The sequence below is a fragment of the Hydra vulgaris genome, chromosome 03 (genome assembly GCF_038396675.1).
Source record: "Hydra vulgaris chromosome 03, alternate assembly HydraT2T_AEP".
In the NCBI taxonomy this organism is placed as follows: domain Eukaryota; kingdom Metazoa; phylum Cnidaria; class Hydrozoa; order Anthoathecata; family Hydridae; genus Hydra; species Hydra vulgaris.
The window spans coordinates 23640888-23663466 of NC_088922.1; the positions used below are offsets into that span (position 1 = coordinate 23640888).

The 22579-nt window shown below is 28.3% G+C and overlaps 1 protein-coding gene across 3 annotated transcripts in view; it reads left to right on the forward strand.

The window, feature by feature from the left end:
• LOC100201725 (DNA repair nuclease APEX1) overlaps positions 1-20161 on the forward strand; it is a 52722-nt gene extending 32561 nt beyond the window's left edge. For all 3 annotated transcript variants that reach the window (XM_065792702.1, XM_065792700.1, XM_065792701.1), the window contains exons 8-13: positions 1382-1425; positions 12355-12426; positions 12880-12910; positions 12979-13091; positions 19489-19669; positions 19780-20161. In XM_065792702.1, the coding sequence (XP_065648774.1) occupies positions 1382-1425; positions 12355-12426; positions 12880-12910; positions 12979-13091; positions 19489-19669; positions 19780-19897 (559 nt within the window). In that variant the 3' untranslated portion in view covers positions 19898-20161. The remainder of the gene's footprint in view (positions 1-1381; positions 1426-12354; positions 12427-12879; positions 12911-12978; positions 13092-19488; positions 19670-19779) is intronic.
• Positions 20162-22579: the final 2418 nt, after the last annotated feature.

Genomic DNA, 22579 nt, shown 5'->3' on the forward strand with positions numbered 1-22579 from the left:
AAAAACAATTACATAGGAGTTTTAATAAATAAGCAAGACCAAAGATTTTAAAGTTTTAATTGCAATTGGATTGCTTGTTTTATGACAAAACTGTTTGAATTTTGAATAAAACTTTTATTCAAAATTCAGTTTATTAAATTAGTGTATGAAAACATTAGACTTCAAACTTTTAATAAGTTTGTTTACAAAGTAATAAAATTACATGTAAAATACATAAAAAAGTAAACAAATTGATTTTTGATATTGTTTTTTAATTTATTTAAAAAATTTTTTGACAGTGAATTTGCATTAAGTAAATAATTTAGTTTATTAATTTAGGCAGAATAATGTGGTAAATTTAATATAGTAAAATTTAAATTGCAAAGTGGTATCAGCTGAGTTAATCATATTTCCATAGTCATATGTCGGGTAGATTTAAACTCTTAAAATTGCAACATAAATGAATCTTTTTTTGGATTTCTCGATGTCACAGATGCAACTTCAGTAGGATTAACAGATTGGGTAAGTGTTTGGCTAGCTATACAAGGTTTAAACTTAAAGAAGATGCGAGGCCAGGGTTATAATGGTGTCAGTGTAATGAGTGGAAAAAACGTGAAGTTCAAAAACTATTTTGAGATTTAATAACTACCACACCTACATTCGCACCTACATACGTTACTGATTTGTTCAAATTTTTGCATCCTCATCATCTCAAAAGTTTGTTGCATACTGAAATGGAACTAGTAACTAAGTTTGTAAAATGCAACTAATTTTGTAAAATCATACCTTGATGATGTGAATGATGATCTTGTACAAGAAATTTGCTCATACCAGCAAGAATTTCATGAGGGTTTGTGCAAAATGCAGACCATTCAAGATATTTTACAACATCTAATCAAAGTGAAACTAATTGCTTCAATGTCAGAATTAGCAACTGCATGTGTTCTCTTTGTTACACTTCTAGCGTTTGTTGCATTGAGTGAATGCTCCTTTTTTAGCAAATAAGGAGGCTATACTTTTGGACAAAGAAAAAGTCATTAGAGATTTTGCAAATAAAAAATATATAACATTAATACTAGATAGCAATAAATCTATCTAGTATTAATGTGCGCTTCGCTTGATTTTTTTGAAAGTTTTGTTTTAGTTCTTTATGATGTGACATAAGCGAGGGTGTTATGGAGTATGAAATACATTACATAGTAGGAGTTCAGGGTGAATATTGGTCAAAATTGTGTGACAAGAATGTCCCTTTGATCATTTGTTTTATTCTCAAGATACCCAACAACATCTGAACAACAGCATCTGACAATATTTTTAAAAATAATTTTATTGTAAACCTGTATTATTATTATTTCTATTATTTTTTTGAATTAATTGTTTTAATATTATTGTTTTTATTTAGGTTATGGTGCAAGCAAAAGCCACTAAAAGTAACCTATGGATTAGGTACTTGCATTTACATTAATTTATTACAATTTTATATTTTGATATTATCTCTTTAAGGGTTAAGTCAAATGATCATGAATTGTATATATAATGTATAGTATCTGGAAAAATTTCTGGTCCTTAAAGTTTCAGTTTACAGAAAACTGTGAAGATTGTGGTTATTGAAGAAGTGAATTAACTTGAATTTATTTACCAAAAAACAAATATATACTTTACAACAACAAAAGTAATAACACTAGCTTACTCATAACTTACATTAACATTTTTTTGTTTGTTTAAACAACAGTTAATCCAGGTATTATAAATAAAAAAGAAGATAAAAATAACTATTATATGCTATATTTTATTTAATAGAAAATTAAGAAAAATGCATATATAAATAGTTTAGAAAACTGTAGGAACTAAAAACAAGCGTTACTTAAACTGTTGGTCTGGAAATAGGTGTGTTAAATTTATTATTATTATTATGTATATAAATATATATATATATATATATATATATATATATATATATATATATATATATATATATATATATATATATATATACACAGACACACACACACATAAACATACATACATATACACACACAAGGGTTGAATCATATTTCAATTTGCCATCACGATCAATTCACCAATGCTTAAAATTCAACCCTTGCTCTTCATATGAGTAAATTAGTATTTACCTAATTATTAGATATGTTTAATAGCAGGTTTCATACAAAATGTATACATACAATTTAACACAATTTTTTCTCACAACTTGTAGTTTTATATTTATGATAAAATGCAGATAAAAGTCTTGTGACAAGACAAGTTGTATTTATTTAATAAATATTTAGTCTTTAAAACTAAGGGGAAATAAGTTTATTTATAACAATAAAACATTTAATTTTTGCTTCAAACAAAACCACAAAGTTTTTATTTCAACTACAAAGGAAATAACTTACATTTTACATTTAATTTTTTGAAATAACTTATTGCATTCCCAATAATAGTTAAAGTATATCAAAGATATTTTAAAAGTAGAAAACTATAAGTAAAGAAAAAAAAGGTAAAAAAAAAAGAAGAGTAGATCACTAGGTGATCATAACCTATCATAAAGTAATAAAACTAGCTTCTAGAAAGATTTAGTAATAGACAAGTAATGAACAATAGGTTAGATAGTTATTTTTTGCATCAATTTAATAGATAAGACTGGACATCAAATGAGGCAATGATACTCATTTATTTGTGAATACAATCTTCCAATATCTCTATATCCCATATGATTGAGCACACAAAGGCAATGTCAAAAGATCATTGTGTTTTGAAAAATGTTCAGAACAACTGCTTCGTATAAGCTGCAAGCATGATTAGGTGAAGCTTTTCATGCTGAGCTTGTTTTTGACATGAAATTAAAAATGTTTTCCTTTAACATAGATTAGTGTTTCATAGCAAAAAGTAAGAAGGTTCTTAGCATGGTTAGCCTTTACTAAATTTAGGTGTTTTGAATTGTGTCCAAGTCAAGGTCGATGGTTTTTGAAAGAATATAGTTTACTTATCACTATGTATGCAGTCCACCAAATCAAAAATCTCCTATTAAGTAATTGTCCAGTCTTATCTATTAAAATGCATTTTAAAGATTTTTGGCATCTTTTTTTAGCGCCAATTTTTGCAAGTGTTTTGCGCCTTTTTTTACTCTGCCATGTTTTTATTCAAAATTTTATTGTCAATTTCAGTTGAAAGTTACAGACAATTTATTGGAAATGAATAATGCAGATATTTTGTTTTATTAGATTGTTAAAAAGTAGATAATCACATGTTTTAAATCATCATATATTTACAAAAATAAAGTTAAACATAATTTATTCATGATTTGAATTTCTAAAAAATATCAACATATAGATCAACATTACCAAGAGAAACAAGATGTTTTCCATTATAAGAACTTTATGCCTAAACTAAACTATTTCCATATTTACAAATATTAGCGAACACCTTGTAACGGTTTCAAGAGACAGTGTTGAAGAGTTAGTGAACACTTTCTCCTGATTGCTCTGAATAAACTCCAAGGCCCATTTTTTTTTTGTTTTACAGAATTCAGATAAATGATTGAACAGGATATGAAATTTTGAAGCTAAAATAATACCACGTTCCAGCACCAACTTTTTATAGCAGCCCTTTAAATTTTCGATATTAGTTTAAAAGCTTTCATCAAGTCCGCATCCAACTCAACAACTAAATTTAACAAGCATTCTCCAGAAGACTGTAGTTTAATTGGCAGCTTATCATTAAAAACTACTCACTTTTTTTAGAATTTTTTGAAAAGAATTTCCATTAAATTTTCCACCACGCTGACCAGTCTTAATAATTTGCAACTGTTCATAAATTTCAGTCATATTCATTCCCAACTAAATCTGCTCCATGTTATCAATCACATGGTTGGCTGTTCCCTCCATTATATGAAGCTCCGGTAAAACAAATCTGTCTGCAAGAAATTCAGAGGGGTTTCCATGTACTATCACAGGATTTATACAATTCTTAAAATGTTGTGCAGATTTAGGTTTTGAACCAGATTCTTTAAATTTTTTATAGTTTTTTTGACAGCTCTTGAATGTTCTGTATGGAGCACTTGTCCAGGTTTCTCTTCTATCTCACTCACATACATAACAGGGATAAATTGAACTGCTACTTGGAGATATCCCTGTCAGAATTTGACTAAGTTTTATGTCGCATGCCCCAATGTGCTCAACTTTTGCAAGATTTAGTTTTTCAAATAATATTTTAATGTTGAAATATCTTTCTGGGATCTCCAGAGCTACAAGAAGAAGAAATAAAGCTGATGAATCTTTGAATTTTTTTATTAGACAATCTGTATATGAAGATCTGCAAACTGTTGCGAGTTTTGTTTTAAGATAATCTATGTCAACTTTTCCGCAATTTTCAAAAATTTTATTGAAATCAACTATATTTAGGCAAAATTTAATAAAACCACTTCCCCTGTCAACAGCAATTTTAAACAACTGATTTTTATAATCTACACATTTAAGATCCAGGAGTAGTTTAACAAAAAGAGTTACATCATTGTAGTATACAACTGTAATATTCTTATATTCCAAAGTTTTATCTTTGTTTTTAAATTCAAATAAAATATTTTCTTTGGTAAATAGTGGGAGAAGATAACTATCCAAATCAGAGACAAACTTTCAGTCCAGGTACAGCATTTCGTCTCAGCAACTCTGTAATTATTAATTTTTTTAAATAATAATTCTTGCTACAAAAATTGCAGAATTCTGCAATTTTTGTAGCAAAATTTATTATTTATTTTATTCATTTCATTGTGCAGAATTAAATTTGTATTAGTATTGTGATTTTACCTTATCATATTAGTAAGTCTTATCATTTGATGATTACTTAAGGAAAGAAAATTCTGAATACAAAGAAGATTTTTGTGAGTAAAATTGGTTGATTTTGTAGTATTCCCAGATCCAATAGATAATTTTAGTTTACTACCTCCTGTCTTCAACAAAATGGCGTCACCACTTTTACTACATAACTTTTCTTTAATAACGTGAGAAGCCATTTGTTCCCTGACATCTAAATAAGTTACAAAACTATGAAGACTGATGGAAAAACGTTTTCGACAATTTATATTTTTGAAAAGGTTACAGGTTCAAAAGGTTACCTAATATATCTTAAAATGATGATTTTTTAAAATTAAAATTATCATTTTAAGATTTATTAGGAAGGAGAAGCTCTTTACATTTCTTTCTCTAATCTCTCTATCAGTGACGCTAAATAAGTCTTTTCTAATACCTTGATGCAGCTCCTTCTAATATCCTGATACAGCTGATATGTTATTTCTAATTAAGTAAATTTACATTAAACTTGTTTTCAAAAGGACATGTTATACAACCTTTCACAGCCAAACATTCAAAGTTATAAATACATTTTCTACCTGACCGTTGTTGGATTACATTTATGATGCAATCCTCTTTTAACTTTACTCAGGTAAGAACAACACCGCTGACTAATAACTGAAGTTTTTGAACTCTTAAGACCAGGTTTTTTCTAGGGTATCCCTCCCTGCTTTCTTGCAATTTCACATATTTCACAGTTGCAAGTTTTACGTTTATGATATATACTTTTTATATATACTAGCAGAAAGCAACCCGTAATATGGGTTACGGTCGGTCTGTTACTTAATTTATAGTGGCTGTTTTTCACAATTTAAATTTGCAAAACCTTAACTAATACCCTGTTAGAAAAACGCCTTCAAATTAAAAAATTAAACCATCTGTAAAATTAAAATAAGATTAATATGAAGTGAACATAAATTATTCATGAGTTATTAATTTTTTTAATATCCCCTTGATACGTGTTTCTTTAAAAAAGGAAATTGTCTTTAAAATGATAAATGCACACAACTAAATAAATTTATTATAAATAACTAAGCAATTGAGTACAAATACGTTTCAAACAAAAAAAAGTTAATTTACAATCAAACATGTGTATAACAAATTGTATAAAATATGTAAACTTTGATCTTTTATATTGCATTAATGCGTCATATGACAAACCTAAAATAAAAATTGTAACAGATAAGTAGACAAAAGAAAAACAAAACAAAACAAAAAAAAACTGGAAAACAATTTACCTGCTTTTTGGTATTATATTTACATATAAATAAATATATAACTATAATTTTTTTTACCTATTCCCCTCATTTCTTCCATTTTCCAAGTTGTCTAAAGTAAGAAAAAAGATAACTGAAGCTAAAACTAACAAAAACTAAATTAAAATTAACTATAAACTAAACCAAAACTATAAACTAAAATAAACTTTAAATTTTAATATCTGTACCTCAAAAGACAAAGGTTGGTTATCCAGTTTTTTGTGAAAATGAGTTATGTATGAGACCTTTTTTTTTTTTTTTAAATGCCCATGTATAGAGTTATGAGTTACATTACATGTGCTATTATACAATAATGGAACAGGAAGTTTAAATAAGCCATGCAATGTAGATCCATTTGTAAGAAGAGTTGCTGCTATGCCAGTCCATGCAGCTGTAGCAGATTTGAAGCCCCTACTTATGGTTTCAGCAATCAAATAATTATAAGTAAAGGTTTTTCCACTACCAGCTGGTCCATCCATGAAAAACAATCTAGAATGTTGATTTTGTACACTTGGTTGCTCAGTGCAGCAAAGATAGCATTACATACATTTATTTGATTGACATTAAGCAACAGTCTCATTCAGTTGGCTTTGTCAATAGATTGTTGAACATTTTTATCAAAATTTTCTAGATTTAGGCGCATAAACTCATCAATAACAGGCAGATTGTAATCAGCCAGCGTTTTACCACTTTGATTTATAATCTTTTCAATTTGATGAAGAGTAGCTTGTTCAGCTAATAGAAGTGGGACTGAGCGGTGAATGAAATCTTCCATCATAAAAGCTTTGTATGTATTCCAGAGATGCAAAGGATTGTCAGGTGTACAAAGGTCAAAATAATTGAAAACAACTGTCTAATTTGCTTTGGCATACGTGTTAAAACCGCCTCAGAAAGAATATTCTGCCATTCAGTGTCATCTTGCAACAAACCTTTCAACCACGCTGTTAGGTGCGTATCACATTGAGCTGCACGATCTAAAGCCATTTGTTCTGCTCCTTCTCAAAAATACACTAATTGATTTTTAGGTAGATGAACTTTAAGGCGTATAATAGTGTGTGACATATGACTTATTGGATACTCGAAAATTCGCCACAATGCTTCAGGTGCACTTACATAATGACAATCTAAAAAAGTGTTTACTTCATCATGACTAATTTTTTCATTTATTAAAATATTGGCAGTCGTGACCCTTGTATATATATTTGTACAAATATTTAACAGCCTTAACAGACATGCAAGCTTCAACATTAATGTGAGCTTGATATTTCTTTGATAACCATGGGTTGTAAGGTACCACCCAGCGGTTATCTACATTGTTACCTTTAATATTGATAACCAAACCATTATCACAACGTCTATAGCATGGATAACCATTATGAACTGCTACTGTGTTAGCATTAAATTCTTTAGGATAGTTTTTGCTGCACACCTCATCTTTCATGCAAGGAGAATTTGGATTCAGTATGCCACATGGACTGTGAATCATGCAAGTTTTAACAACGTCATAAAGGTCTCGATTAACAATCGGATCTGGAATTTCTGCAGATAATAAATTCTTGATATCACGACCTGTTTCAAGCTTATCATCATTTGCAAAGTGAAGTAAAATATGAACATGTGGCAATCCACGCTTTTGAAACTCAAAAACCTGAAAATGTGTTACAACTTTCCCTTATACACTGTGCTTAAAAATGTCATTGAAAACACTATTTAATTTGAGTTTAAATACTCGAATAACCAAGTCAGGTCTATCATTTGTTGTCTGACTTGGATATAAATTTTCAGTTATTTCGCGCCATTTTGGGTTGCAAGTGAAAGTAATAAAAAGATCTGGTTTACCATACTTTTTAATTATAGCCATTACATCTTCAGTTTTCCTTTAAAACTCTAGGACTTCCTACATTAGTTGATGGCAAAACTACAACACGCCCTGGTCTAACATTATGATCATTTCCAAGGTTGTTTACATGTTCATGTAAGACATCATACTGCTCGCTTCTCAGTTTGTTTTGATTATTTCTGATGAAACCAAGGCGCTGGCCTTCAATTTTAACATACACATCAACAGCATATTGCTGAAACAGTTTTTGCCATAAAAGAGTGAAGAAAAAAATTGTGTAACTGAAGGTTTATAATTGAAACATTAAATCACTTAAGCAAAGATCATTACCACGTTGTTGCATTCTAAAATTTACTGCTGCAAGTGGATCATAGATGTATAGTTGACAATATGTCGGCAGAACATCTTGATTTGGTCTTAAATTTCCAATACGATTAAAAACTTGACCACATATTCTAAAACATGGCGGCCCATGATTCATGGGTTGAACTACATTAGCTTCAAATGAAGCAAAAGTAAGACAGGCATTATAATTTCTAATATATTTTAAAAAATTCAGATTGGCATTTCTATCTGCATAGTTTCCTTTAAATAAATCTTCTAAATCTTGTGGAAATGATGAAAGTTGCGACAAAACTATCTTTTCATTATGGCAACATAAAAAATGTGTTTCATTGGGAAATTTCTTAGCACCACAATGCTGACAAATATAATTCATTTCTCCTAAATAGTTATAATCTGGAATAGTATTACTTCTTGCTATACAATGTATTCTTTCGTATCTAGCAGCAATTCTCGCATTTTGTTGATTATTAATTTCATCTCGCCTAAGCCTATTTCTTTTATTTCTGCGACAATTATTTTCAACTTGCCTAACCAAGCTTTCCTCATTTGGGTTCAAATTACTTGCTGCTTGCCGAGTAGCATTTTGTCCATTATTAATTTCATCTCGCCTAAGTCTATCTCTTTCATTTGTGAAACAAAAAATTTGCCTATTAACATTTCCATTTTCTAAACTAATATCTGCTTCTAACCTAATATCATCCATTTAAACTTCACTTTTAATTAAAAGTAGTAACAAAAAATCTTAAACGAATCCTGAAGATTGCGATCTTTCCTATATAATTTTTTTCTACTTTAAATAGCACACACAAATAATTTTTATATATAACAGACTGTCATTCAAAATAAGTTATACAATAATCTCATGACTTTAAAAAATATATATATATATAATATATATCAGCTAGGAGATGTTTAAAAAAAAATTAGCTTAGAAAATAATAATAAAAAAAATTATTAAAAACATGCAATTCTAATAATAAACATACTGCTAACAAAGAAAAGTTTAAAAAAAAAACATTGTAAACCTTTGTTGCAAACTTAAAAATTATTTCTTCAAAAAAAATTATTAGTAAACGTTTTTTTCAAAAATTCACAAAACTTTACAATATTTTGTTCTTCAATACCACATTAATTCATTATCTAGTAAATCTAAAATAAAAAATGTAATGAATAAGTAAATAAATAAGTAAAACATTACATACAAAAAATGAAAATCAATGCACCTATAGAGAAAAGCTGTTGTGATTTACCAGAGTAGTAGTTGTAAAATATTATTATTTCATGTTAGCTTTTACAAAACAATTTATGCTGGAACATCATGATTCCAAAATATTTATAGAAAAATCATGTAGTAAACAGTGCTAAAGACAAAAAATTAAATTGAGATAAAACAAATTGTATATATGGCAAAATAATTTGTATTGGCTTTTAATGAATGTTTAAAAGCAGTGATTTTTAATAAAATTACCTATTTATCATTTTTAACAATAGACACCAACATGAAGATAAGCCAAATGTCTATCAACTCAAAAGATAACAAAAAAACATTACAGCAACAACACACAACAATGGCACACACCATAAGTTAATATAATATGTTTATAACAATGAGTAAGATAACGTTCATATTTAACAGAACATAAATAACAACATTAAGCAAAATGTTTATAAAATACATTATTATGTATTTTTTGACACTAAAGACTATCGTGTAACACTCTGTTATAAGTACATCACTTGACTGGCAAAGTTGACAAATCTTACTCTACATGTTTACAAAGTCACAGCACTTTGAAACAACATAATATAAACATATGTACCAACTTTAAACATAATAAATGTGTTTTAATATGTATATAAGGTTAAATATATACCTTATATACATATTTAAACACATTTTTAAAAACAATTATATAACACATATTGACACATACACAAACAATAAAAAACACTTTACATTATTATAAAAACACATTGATAAAACAACTATAAAGCACTTATTATCACATACACATACATATCAAAAAAGCATAAATGCATACTATAAACGTGTACAAACAAAAATTTTAAAAATGATGCGAGAAAATTTAAAAAGATTTAAAATAAACAAAATATATATTTACAAACAATACTCCTTACCTTTTTTTTTCATAAGAACTATAATCCTCATAACAAAATTTAACCTTTACGTACAATAACATGTGACATGCCATGTCAGTGTTGGCACAAAATTTTAATTTAATTTTTCTAAATTTTCTAAAAAAGAACAAAAATAGTTAATAGCATCACAGAAATTTTGAAGTAGTTATAACCATTTTATGGAAATAGCATTAGTATAACTTTAAATAACATCCATACCCCTATTTTCCCTTCAAAAAAATAAAATAATAAAACTGCTAAAAGAAAAGCTAAAACAAACAAAATATAAACGATTTAAAAAATTAAAATCCTTTCTACTTAAAATCCTTGCTACTTCATCTAATAAAAATTTAAATCCTTTCTACTTTGTCTAATAAAAATGTATATACAACTATTCTATATACTTACTTTAATTATAATATGATCTTAACGATGATTATTTATCTTAGTATGATTCTTTATATAATATATCTAAACTAATAATTAAATTTCATAAGGAAAAAAGTTTCAACTCGCTTAAGAGATCTTTCTCCGATGACCGCGTGCGTTTAGAGAACGCGTTCTTTCAAAGCATAACAAATAAAACAACATTAAACGTTTAACATTTCTGTAGTATTGATATTAGGATTTAGTTAAAATCAGTCGATTTGATACAAGAAAAGAAGCTCCTCACTTACTTGATATTAATAGTGATATTTTTCATCATGTTCGCAATGTTGTCAAAAAATTTACTTCTTTATTTGACAAGGTAGTTTAAAATTTACTGGATGATATCTATATTGATTTTGAGTTTAGCCCAGATCTTTGTACATTTCTGAAAATTTTTTGTCAAATCACAGGTGTCACATACAACACTCTAAAGCAAAGGGTTTCTCATTGGTGGTCGTTTGTTTTTGATTACACTCTTTCTATGCTTGAGATGATGCATGCTTTCACCTTAATTTATTCTTCCTAGTTATCAAAACAGGATTTCTCTCTGTATAAATATGAAAATGAGAAACTTTTAAAAAGGCTATCAAACATAGGTAAAAAACTAATAAAAATTTTTTTTTTTCCAGTGTATTGAAACATTACTTTATATTAATTTTTATGTTGAAATTCTTCCAACTTTTAAATTAAGAAATGTTAATCCATCCAATTTATGACAAGTAAATTGAACTGGTAGAAGCAATTTTAACTTGCTTTATTAAGCCAAAGATGATGAAAAAGATAAAACAGAAACAAAGTTAAAATTTTTAAACCTAAAAGATAAAAAAATGTATTGCCATTTGAATTTCATATACCTTGAAAGATATGCTGAAAAATATTTGTCAAGAATTGTTGTTTGAAACTCTGACTTCAAATCTTCGTTTTATAAGATCTTGCTAAAAGTTTATCTTTTACAGTTTACTTAATAAATTTTCTTTTAAGAACCCTTTATTAAAATACCTTTCTGCGATCGACTCAGTGTCTCAAGATCACAAAATTTTCAGAGAGAAAGTTAAAAAACTCCCAACTTTCTTTCCCACTGAGTATAAATAAAGTAGTATTTAATCAAGAAGTTATATTTGTTGATGAAAAGCTTGTACGTCTTGACTATTGGTAGGCAGAAATTTTACTTTATCCCTTTACAAGAATTTTGCATACAATATTTTACTTGGTATTTCTGATCCAACAAAGAAGTTTTAACAGTTGAAATTTGTAACCAAATGAAGAAGTACTGTTTCAAGTTGTTGTCATTGCTCACTTTTAAGTGAAATTAAATTTTGAGATCCTTTTTTATGTAAAGACATAATTTAAAAAGTAACCACAAAAAAAACTTATTATACTCCAAAAAATTTTAAGTTTTTCACAATTTATATTCTTATATGGAGCACTTATATGTTTCTTATATGTTTATATGGAAATGTTTAATTTTTTGTTTACTGTTTTCTGATTTTTTCTAGAGCTCATTAAAATAATATTTTAGGCATTAAAGAACACGACAGCGAAGGGAGATTAATAACAGCAGAATTTGAAAAATACTTTATAATAACAACCTGTAAGTAAACTAGTTTTGTTTTTTTTTACATAAAAATTTGTCACTTTCAACACATATTTAGTTTTAAAATATTTTTTAAAGCATTTGTTGGATTAATTCTGTTCATGTAATTATGCTTGTCAAATGTGTTTTGGATAATAAACTGGTCAATCCATACTAAATAAAAAACCTTTCAAAAATGTTAGGGTAACAGTTAGGGTAATGCTAGGTTGGTAACTACTAAATTAATGGTAGGCAGGTAACTACTTAGCTTTGAGTTTTTATTGTGATATGATTTAGGTGAAAAGATAAATTGAATATTTCTAATATTTTTCAATTTTCGTATTTATAAATAATAGTTAATATAAATTTGAATTATTAAATTATTTAAAAAAATTGAATTGAATTTAATAATTCATTTATTAATCTAAACTTTAATTTAAATAATTATTTCTATAATTTTTTAATTTATAGATGTGCCAAACTCTGGTCAAAAGCTAATAAGGTAATACATTTTTCATTGGAAAGTATATTGTTAAAGCAAAGTTAATTTTTTATTTTTACTGACTTTAGGTTAGATTATAGAAGAATATGGAATACAGATCTTAAAAACTATGTAGGAGATCTTAAGAAAAAGAAACCTGTTATAATGTGTGGAGACTTCAATGTCGCTCATACAGAAATAGGTAAAAAGAAATTCTTTTAGTTAAAAATAGTTTTGTGTTTTGAGCTTAACATTCTATTTGTTTGTTATATTTAATACATAAAAGTAAAAGTATAAGTACTCTTAGCCTCGAAAGTCTTTGTGCTTTTACAACACTATTGAACATGGTTTTAATATAAATAAGAAACTTTTGGTTTAAAACTTAAACAAGTTGAACATGAACCAGAACAGAAAGATATTGATGAGTTAAATTTGATTAAAAAATAGCTGAAAAAAGTATTTCGTAGAATTGACATTTTGTAGAAGCGATGTTATTTGATATTTTAGTTTTCACATTTATTTTAAATGACAAGTTGTTCTGATTTTTAAAAGTTTTATTTTTTGAAAATGTTTTAGTTAAAGTTCTGTAATGTTCTTAAATTTTTTATTTTTGGGGAATATCCTAATAAAGCCCTTGAATATCCTAATAATGCCCTCAAATATTTTATGCAAATATCCTGGAAAAATAGGATATTGTCTTTGAGAGTTTTAGAATTTTATTTGATTTTCTGAATTTTTGATTTTTTTGTGTCATCCCTGTTTTATTATATATGTAGCTTTAAAATAAACATGTAGTGACCATTTCTTTTAAAAGTCAACCTTGGGATAAGTATTCCCAAGGTTGACTTTTAAAAGAAATAATTTCAGACCAAGAAAGCAGATTTAGTAGATAGAAGAATCTTTGATGCTTTAAATTCAATTTTAATTTTTTTGTTAAGAAAATCTGCCTTTGCATAGCATAGAGATTATCATTAAAATGTATCATTTAAACAATTTTAAACTGGTAATCTTTTGCATAATATATATAAATAATATAAATCAATATCCGTTAAACATATATAGTTATACTTTTTCCAATATTATTCATTAGTCTTATCTTAACAAATCTTGATAGTTCAAATAATGAAAAAAGATCAATTGAAAAAAACAAACTGAAAAGTGTTAAGTTAGCTGTACGTTATATACTAAGAAGAAAAAAAAGTTAATTATATCAAAGGCTTCACAGTAAATGCATTCCCTTTAGAACTTTGTTTTAAAGGGAATGCGTTATGTCACATTCTGTCACATGTTATGTCACATTCTGTGACTTAATGTATCTACCCAACATCACCATGTTGATATTTATCATTTTGTTAGTTTTGTGGAGTCATTATTTCTTGATGCTCCATGAAAGAACTACAAATAAATGCGACTTTATAGTTTATGCCAGATACATAAAAATTTATTACTCAAATTAGAGGCAAGGGGGTATTAGAGGGTAGGTAACTGATAGTTTTTATTGAGAAGCATTATTATGCGACACCTGGTCCTATAGTGCATGCCTGGTACAACATGTAGAGTGCAAAGATGGAAAAAAAATTTCCAAAAAAACCTTGAATGCAATTAAGACTTAGTTATGTTGTAATTGCATTCATAAAATTGTTAAAATACCAAAGTTGTTGAAGTGCTAAGCTAATTTTTAAAAAGGCTAATAGCACTAGAAAAAACTTACAAAAAAGGTTCTATTATCATTAAGGAGGTAAGAATGGGCAAGGTGGTTGATGATTTTCAGGAAACGTTAAAATATGTGAAAGACCATCTAAATGTAAATACGCACAGTTGAATTTGAAACTTGAATTTGGTTGTTAAGTCTGTGAGGTTGTTACAAATTGACTATGCCATGGCATACCAATGTGGGTCAGAAAAAGAAAAATATGGGTGCTCTATGGACTCTAGGGTGTACTAAAAAAAAAAAAAAATACCTCTCTAGTTTTTCCCATTCTCTAAGATCCAAACAGACTAAAAATACCAAAAATACATTTGTGTAAAAGTAATGAGTTTTAAACTTCATTTTTTAAAAATTTTTGCATTTTAAGGAAAAGGTTTTAGAATTTTTCTTAATAATATATACTTCCAGTTAAAAAAATTAAACAATTTTAATATTGCTCCTTTAATACTGCTAATAACCATTAGCTTTAATTTACTGATATGAATATGCTCAGAAACATCACAGTTTACAACTTCTCAAATATTTTCTTTACCTCCTGTTGAACATCGTTGTTGGCTAGGACTAGTTTAACGATTTTTTTTTAATAAATACCAAACATGGTGCTGCATGGTGACAAAAAGAACCTGTTTTGGGTAGTGTTCCCCTATTTCAAACTATGATTTAAAAGCAGCCAAGTCCTTTGAATTCAACTTGTTCAGCATATAGGATTTTTAAAAAACAAGGCTCAACGTATATAGAAATAAAGAATGCTGCCATCTTCATTATCTTTTTTTCTTTATTATCTTCTTTTCTTTATTCATTACTCCGGCTAAAATTATATGATTTAGCAAGGGTTGATAGCCGGGGCTAAAAAAAATTTTGTAATACTTTATATATTATTATTTTATACTTACTATTTATTTTATATTTACTATTTATTAAATACTGGCATATATTTATATATTTTTAAACTCTAATTTACTTCCAACATAGTTGCAAGCTAGCACTATTAAGTTATGAGTTACCCTTTAAAATAGAGGTTAGGGTTAAAAAGCTAGGAAATGCTTAACTGAAGACTTAAAAAGTTGTAGGTTGTATAAAAAAGGAAAACATAAAGGTGGGTAAGAGTAATAAGGTTTTTTTGACGCACAAAGAAATAACTAGGTTAATAAAAGTTTTTATAGCACGAAGGGACAGATACAGTAAAAGGATGCAACTTGTTGAATAAAAAGCCAAGCAAGAATGAGATTTGGTTTATTGTAATAAAGATGATAGCTCGTTTAACCATGATAGTATTTGTAGAAAAAAAGAAAGAAATGCAACCTTACAACAATGGAAGAGTGGCTCAATAAGGCAGATAAAGCAGGTCTAGTTACATTTTTAATGTGCTTTTAGACTTTGTCTGAGAGTAAGAGGGTTGTTATTCGTCAATATAGGAATGCCAACAATATTACAAGATTTTTTTGCTGTAAATAAGTTTTATTGTCTAACAAAAATTGTGCATTTTAATTCCAGACTTAAATCCACAAGCTACTGCAAGCCTTAGGATGTTACAGAAGAGAGATCAGATTAAAAATTGGCTGCTAGTACTAAGCTATCAAAAAGTGAAGACTTTTTGTCAAGACAAGAGTATAAAGTTGACTCATCAGCAAGTAGAGCCATTTTAGGTGTAAAATTCTTATGAAGGTCTTTACTGTAGATATATACAATACAGGAGCAAAGATAGAATCTTATGATACACTTAAAGTTACTCGAAATGTAGAAGAGTGTAGGCCTTCAAGAATAACTTTAATACTGCAGTTAGAAAAAAATGGTTTAACAATCTCAAAAACTTTATATAAAGAAACTCATAGCAGACTGAAGACTAATTGCAGAATAGTTGAAGAGGTCAAAGAAAGAGGTTGAAAGTGTTTTCTAGAGTTTTTAAAACTACTTATTTAGCACAATAGTTTAGCAAAAATTGTAGAGAGTTCTAGAGAACACTTTTTTAAAGCTATGATGGAAATCTTGTCTAAAGCAATAACTGTAGAAGTGTTTAATTGAGAATTAACTCTTGTATTGGAAGCCAGAGTGATTTGGATGTTAAACAATTGGTTAATCTGTTCAACTGGCATGACAGGAAGATAATGGCTTTTAAATTCAAGAGTCAAGCTGGTTTATTCTTGGGAGAAGTAAAAAGATCAGACCCATGAATTAGAGATTAAATGTTAGACTTACTTTAGTTAATGACACTGTTAAAGACTTTTTAAAGTCTCTAGAACCTAACATCTGAGATAAGATGCAAGGTTTAGTAAACTGAGAATAACAGAGCTTAACATCAGACAGGACCTTTTTAAATTGACTTCTTGAAATAATAAAAGGACATTTTTTATTAAGGGATGTTATTTTAAAAAAGTTAAAAAAAATAATTACAGTTTGATAAAGCAACTGCTCAAGATGGTGAAAAATGTGCAGTAGAATAAGGCTCGACTTAAAATTAAAGAGAAAACTTTCCAAACTTTTGTTCCCGAAGAAATAAAAGCTTTCAAGATTGGCATTTATGCATACATAATATGAGTATAAACATATATATTGGCTATTTATTTAGGTGTTGGCATACAATATCCTTACATACTTATATAAACTTTAGTATTTATATGATGCAGTATTTGCCGAAAGAGATGATCAGATTGATGTGTTGTGTGACAAACTGACAAGAAAAGGAGACATAATCTTGGACAGATTAGAAAAAACATTGCATTGAACAACGTTTGTCAGAGAAGATTAAAGTGATTTAGGTATCAGCATGTAGTGAAGTACCAGCTTCGGGAGAAAATGGTAGTGGTAGAAGTAAGAAAACTTGAAGAGAGTGCTCACACATTGTATGAATGAGCTTTAGTTAAGGAAAGAAAATGCTCTAGATTGTTTGTATTAAAGAGAAAGGCTAAAGCCTGATAATAATGATGATGATAGCAATAATGATTATGATGATCATGTTGATCATAATGATGTTTATATATGCATGTAGATACAAAATATAAAATAAATTTTGAATAAAAAATCTTTAGGATGTATATAAGTTTATGCAGCCCTGGTCACAAACCCGGCCCCGGCTATATTTTATCCAACCTGACCCTAGTCAAATTTCAACCGCAGTTACTTACTACCACTCTGTTATGTCTCTGTGGTCAACATCCTCTTGCTAAATTCCAGTGCTTCTCTTACAAGGATGATCCAACCTGTAGCCAACCTGATGATCTCCTCATACCTATTAATTACCTAGATGTTGATTTTTTTTTAATTTATTTATAGTGTCATATTACTGTTGGTTTGTTTTTGGATTTATTACTTGTTTATTTACAATTACAAATTACATTATTTGTTACTTAACAGCAGCTTCAGAAATAAGAAGTTCTCCAACACTAGTTAGATCCAAATCCACATCCATTACCAAAAGTAATGGATATGGTAAAGTAAGAAGTAAAAAGTAAAAAGCAGAAGCTGGTCTATAATTTGGATCTTTACAAGATCTGCTTTTGCAAATAAGATTTTTGCCTGTAAACTCTTGAGAACAAGCTTTAACAGGCTTAGTAAATTTAAATTTTTAAGAACTGAGTGATTTTGTAAATGTATATATTTGAGCACATGCTATTTCTATGCTAGAAGCTTGTTCAAAACATTTGTGGATAGCTAGTTAATAGGATATTTGAGTAGAAACAGACTAATCAATTAAGATACAAACTTTCTGGGATTAGGCTGTATCTTCACCTACTTTTCTTTATTGAGGCTGACTGTTAGTAAGACTTTCCAAACTATGTGGTAGCTCTCAGAGAGTCTGATACTATCAACAGCTGCAAAGTATCAGAGTAATAACAGTGCCATGTTGCGCATGGATAGTGTCCCTATTAATGCTTTTGGTGTGCATTGTCAAGGCAACTTAAGGAGCTCTATAATACATAAGGAGACCTATGTTACGACTTAAAAGGGTTAATTAACAGGACTGAGATAATTGCATAGCTCATTGCTTAGAAGACTGCTATATCTATGAATGAGTCAAGTTCTCTTTAAACTTTTATCATGCCAAAAGTAACCCAATATATTAAACATAAAAAACCATCCCCGCCACCTAACTGTTTTAATATATCTTTTACAAATATTCATTTCTGTGAAGCAACCTTCCATCAGTTGAATCTTACCTTTTGCAAAATTCACCAGACTTGCTTGCTCTTAGTGCTCTTTCTTGCTCTTTGGCTTGGGGGTTATATATATGCATCAATTCACTGATTTGAGGACTATTGCTCTCAATATATTTAAAACTTTCAACAACGTTTGGTCTGCTGCTGGCCTTCTTCATAAGCTTGTTTCATATGGTGTATCTGGTGGTATAAGTTTTATACTTTGACGAGAAATAATCTAAAAGCTCGTCTAGATTTATTTGGTCGACGATTTTTAAAACCTGTTTACACAGAAAGTTTTTTTTTTTACTGAAATAATTATTTTTTAATTTTTTTTTTTTTTTTTTAGTTTTTAGATAAAAGTTTTTGTTGGAGGAGGGGGGGGGGGGAATTTTCCAAAAATTAATAAAACATCTCCACCCCCAGCCCCCCTTTTTTTTTCTTTTTTTTTTTTTATTAAGAACCCGAGAGTAGTTCAATTTGAAAACTTCGATAACACAAAGCATGATTTGTTGAACGAATTGAGGAAGATTGTTGGAAATTTGACAAGCCTGGCCAAACAAATAGTGTGAACTCATGACAATATTTTTCTTTAACTTTTTATAGAAGTTAATGAAGTTTCTATAAAAACCTATTATAACATCTATAGGTCAATAGTAACTTTTTTTCCTGGGATATCATTTTAATGCAACTATAGTTTTAAAATATAGTTTTTTTCTAGTTTTGTATGAAAAGATTTCTTTGTTATTTTGTAAAAGATATTGCGAATCCAAATTCCAATAAACGTAACGCCGGTTTCACGGAAGAAGAGCGTAGTGATTTCACTGCATTTTTGGAAGATGGCTACATCGACACATTCAGAAAACTTAATCCGGAAAAAACAGGGGCATATACATTTTGGACTTACATGATGAACGCTAGGAGTAAAAACAAGGGATGGTAAGTGGGTTATTGATTAACAATTTTTTTTTCTACTATTTAAAGCGTTTAAAACGTTTTTGTTTAATTTTATGCTACATAAAACAGCATTTCAAAAACTTTTATTTCAGGCGATTAGATTATTTCATCGTGACTAAGGATATAGAAGACGACATATGTGACAGTGTTATTCGATCTTCAGTAATGGGTAGCGATCATTGTCCTATTGTTCTGAACTTGGCTATTTAGCTTACACATTTTCGTACTAGGCATTGTTGCATTCAAAACAGATTTATTTAGTTCTAAAAAAATAACTTACCCATTTATCAGTTACCGTTCTGAAAAAAGTCGTTTAAATATTTTTCAGTGATTGCTACAAAGGATTTGTTGAAAACGTACATTAAAAAAAGTTTAAAATGTTTATCTTTCTGAAAGAGTTGTTAAAACGTTTATCAGTTTAAATTGTTTGAAATACACAAAGTTTTTTAATTTAAAAATTATTTTATGGTTTTATTTTGATGTGACTTAACTCTTTTAATAATTTTTGATGATGCACTATGAAGTGTGAGGAGTTAAAACTTCTTTACGATTCCCCTTAAGAATGAACTACTGCCCAAAAACAAATAAGTAAGCATTAATTTATTATAATTTGAATCTACGACAGAATATTTTTTGATTATATTATTTTTATAATCTGTCGATGTCAAGGTTTCTAGTGTTTTTTTGATATTTAACACTAAAAAGTAATCTGTATTTGGGTAGCACTAGATAGTTAAATAACTTATAAACAGCTGTTGCAAGTTTCAGGAAAGTCAAGAGAGTTCTAGTTTCTAAAATATCGCCTGACGTGTAATGGAAAGCTCCATCGTTTTATGTTTGGTACTGTATGGATTATAGCGGTAACGAATAGTATGCTGTTTAGGTACAGTTAACTTTAATTTGTTAGCAATGGTAGGCTTAAAAAAATTGCGTTGAAAGAATACTGGCTAATACTGGCGTAAGTGCCTACAGTCATAAATGCAACCCTTTATAAGTTCAAGGCAGTTGCAAAAACTAGTATAAGTGCGAAGTTTCAAGTATGTGTTTGGAAATTTTTTTTGGCCCAATTATGCTAGTTTTTGCAACTGCTTCGTACTTACACTAGTTCGCAGTTATGAAATAACTACTTAAGCAGCTGCCCTTATTAACAAACTCCGGATCTAAAACAAATCCTTCGGCACTCAAAGCGTCATTAATCGGAATTATGATTTTATCTACATTCCCCAAAGATTTTTCCAATTTTGACTTTTTAAATACTTTTTTTTACGGAATTAGGCCAGTAGTTCCTAATTAAAAAAGATTTTTTACAATTTTATTTAGAGGGGGAGTTTAAGGACCAGTGTAGCGGGAAATCGGATCGTGTAAGTAAAACGTTATGTAACATTTTACTTAAAACTTCTTGAAAACGGGATTATGGATTTTAAATCTTTTAAATTTGAACTATAATCTTCAAACTCCTAAATTATAATGACAAATGCAGAATTCTAACATCTTTAAAAAAACTTAACGGCACTGGAATTTTTATCAATGAAGATTGGGCGAAAGAAACCATAGAACAACGTAAAAATTGTGGGAAGAAGTTTAAAGACATCGTAAAGAGGGTTAGTATGTAGTCATCAAATTTGATAAAATTTTTTCTTAAAAGTATGCATAAATAAAATAAGGTGATCGTGGAAATAAAAGGAGATTTTAAAACTCTCTCCGGAATGGCTAATATTAGCAAAACACCATGATTTTAAACATCAAGTTTTTATTTTTTCTAAAATAAAAAGCTTTAATAGATATAAATGTAGAAAATAATTATTGTCATGATTTAAACAATGATTGTCATGATTTAAATAATGATTATCATGATTCAAATAATTTTTGCCATGATTTAAATAATGATTGCTTTTACTATTATCCTAGTGAAATACCTAAAAAGGTACTTTACTTATTAGAAGAAACTAAAAATATTTTTAATATTATTTAACTAAAACTTGGATAAGCACTAACGATTTAAGTAATAAGGCGAATTTTTATCTTCCCCGTTTTGAGTTAATATCTTAAGAACTTTTTTAAACAAAGAAATTACTGCAAAATAAAAAATTTGTATGATTTGATATTTGAAATAGCATTTCCCTTAATTAATTGCCCGATTAGAGTATCAACAAACTAAGCAACTCTCTTTGATACCATTATTAAAAGTGATGTCTTCAATAACAATATACAAAAAGGTATATTGAAAGCAGATATATCTGATCATTTCCTAATATTTCTATCATTCAACTCAAAAACCAAAATTAAGACCAAAACTAATAATAAAATAAGTAAACGCATATATAATATGAACAGTTTAAAAAACAATTATCACTGCTGCATTGGAAGCATATAAGTTTTAATGACGACGCAAATAAAATTTATGAAAATTTTTTTTAAACATTTTATTCTGTCTATGATGCCAATTTTCCTATCTGTGAAAAATCAAAAAAGCTTAAATGCTCCTTGGATAATTAAGGATTTTAAAAATCTAAGATCAAACAAAAGCTATATATAAGTTACTTAAAAAAAACACCTTTATATGAAAAATTATACACAGATTACAAATATCTAATTGAAAAAACTCGTAAAAACTTAAAAAAGAATAACTACTCAAAATTAATTGAAAATGTTAAGAACGACTCTAAACGCACTTGAAAAATATTTAGAGAAGTTGGTGGAAAAAAAAAGCTTGCTCAGGTTCACTACCTAGGTGGTTGGAGTGGATAACAAAAATGTTTTAGAGCTTAGATTAATAGCTAATAAGTTTAACAAATTCTTCATTGACATCGGTTCCAAACTGGCAAATAAAAAATACCAAAGTAGTGTTCGATAACTTTTTAACATCGATGGATGATTTCATTTCAATGAACT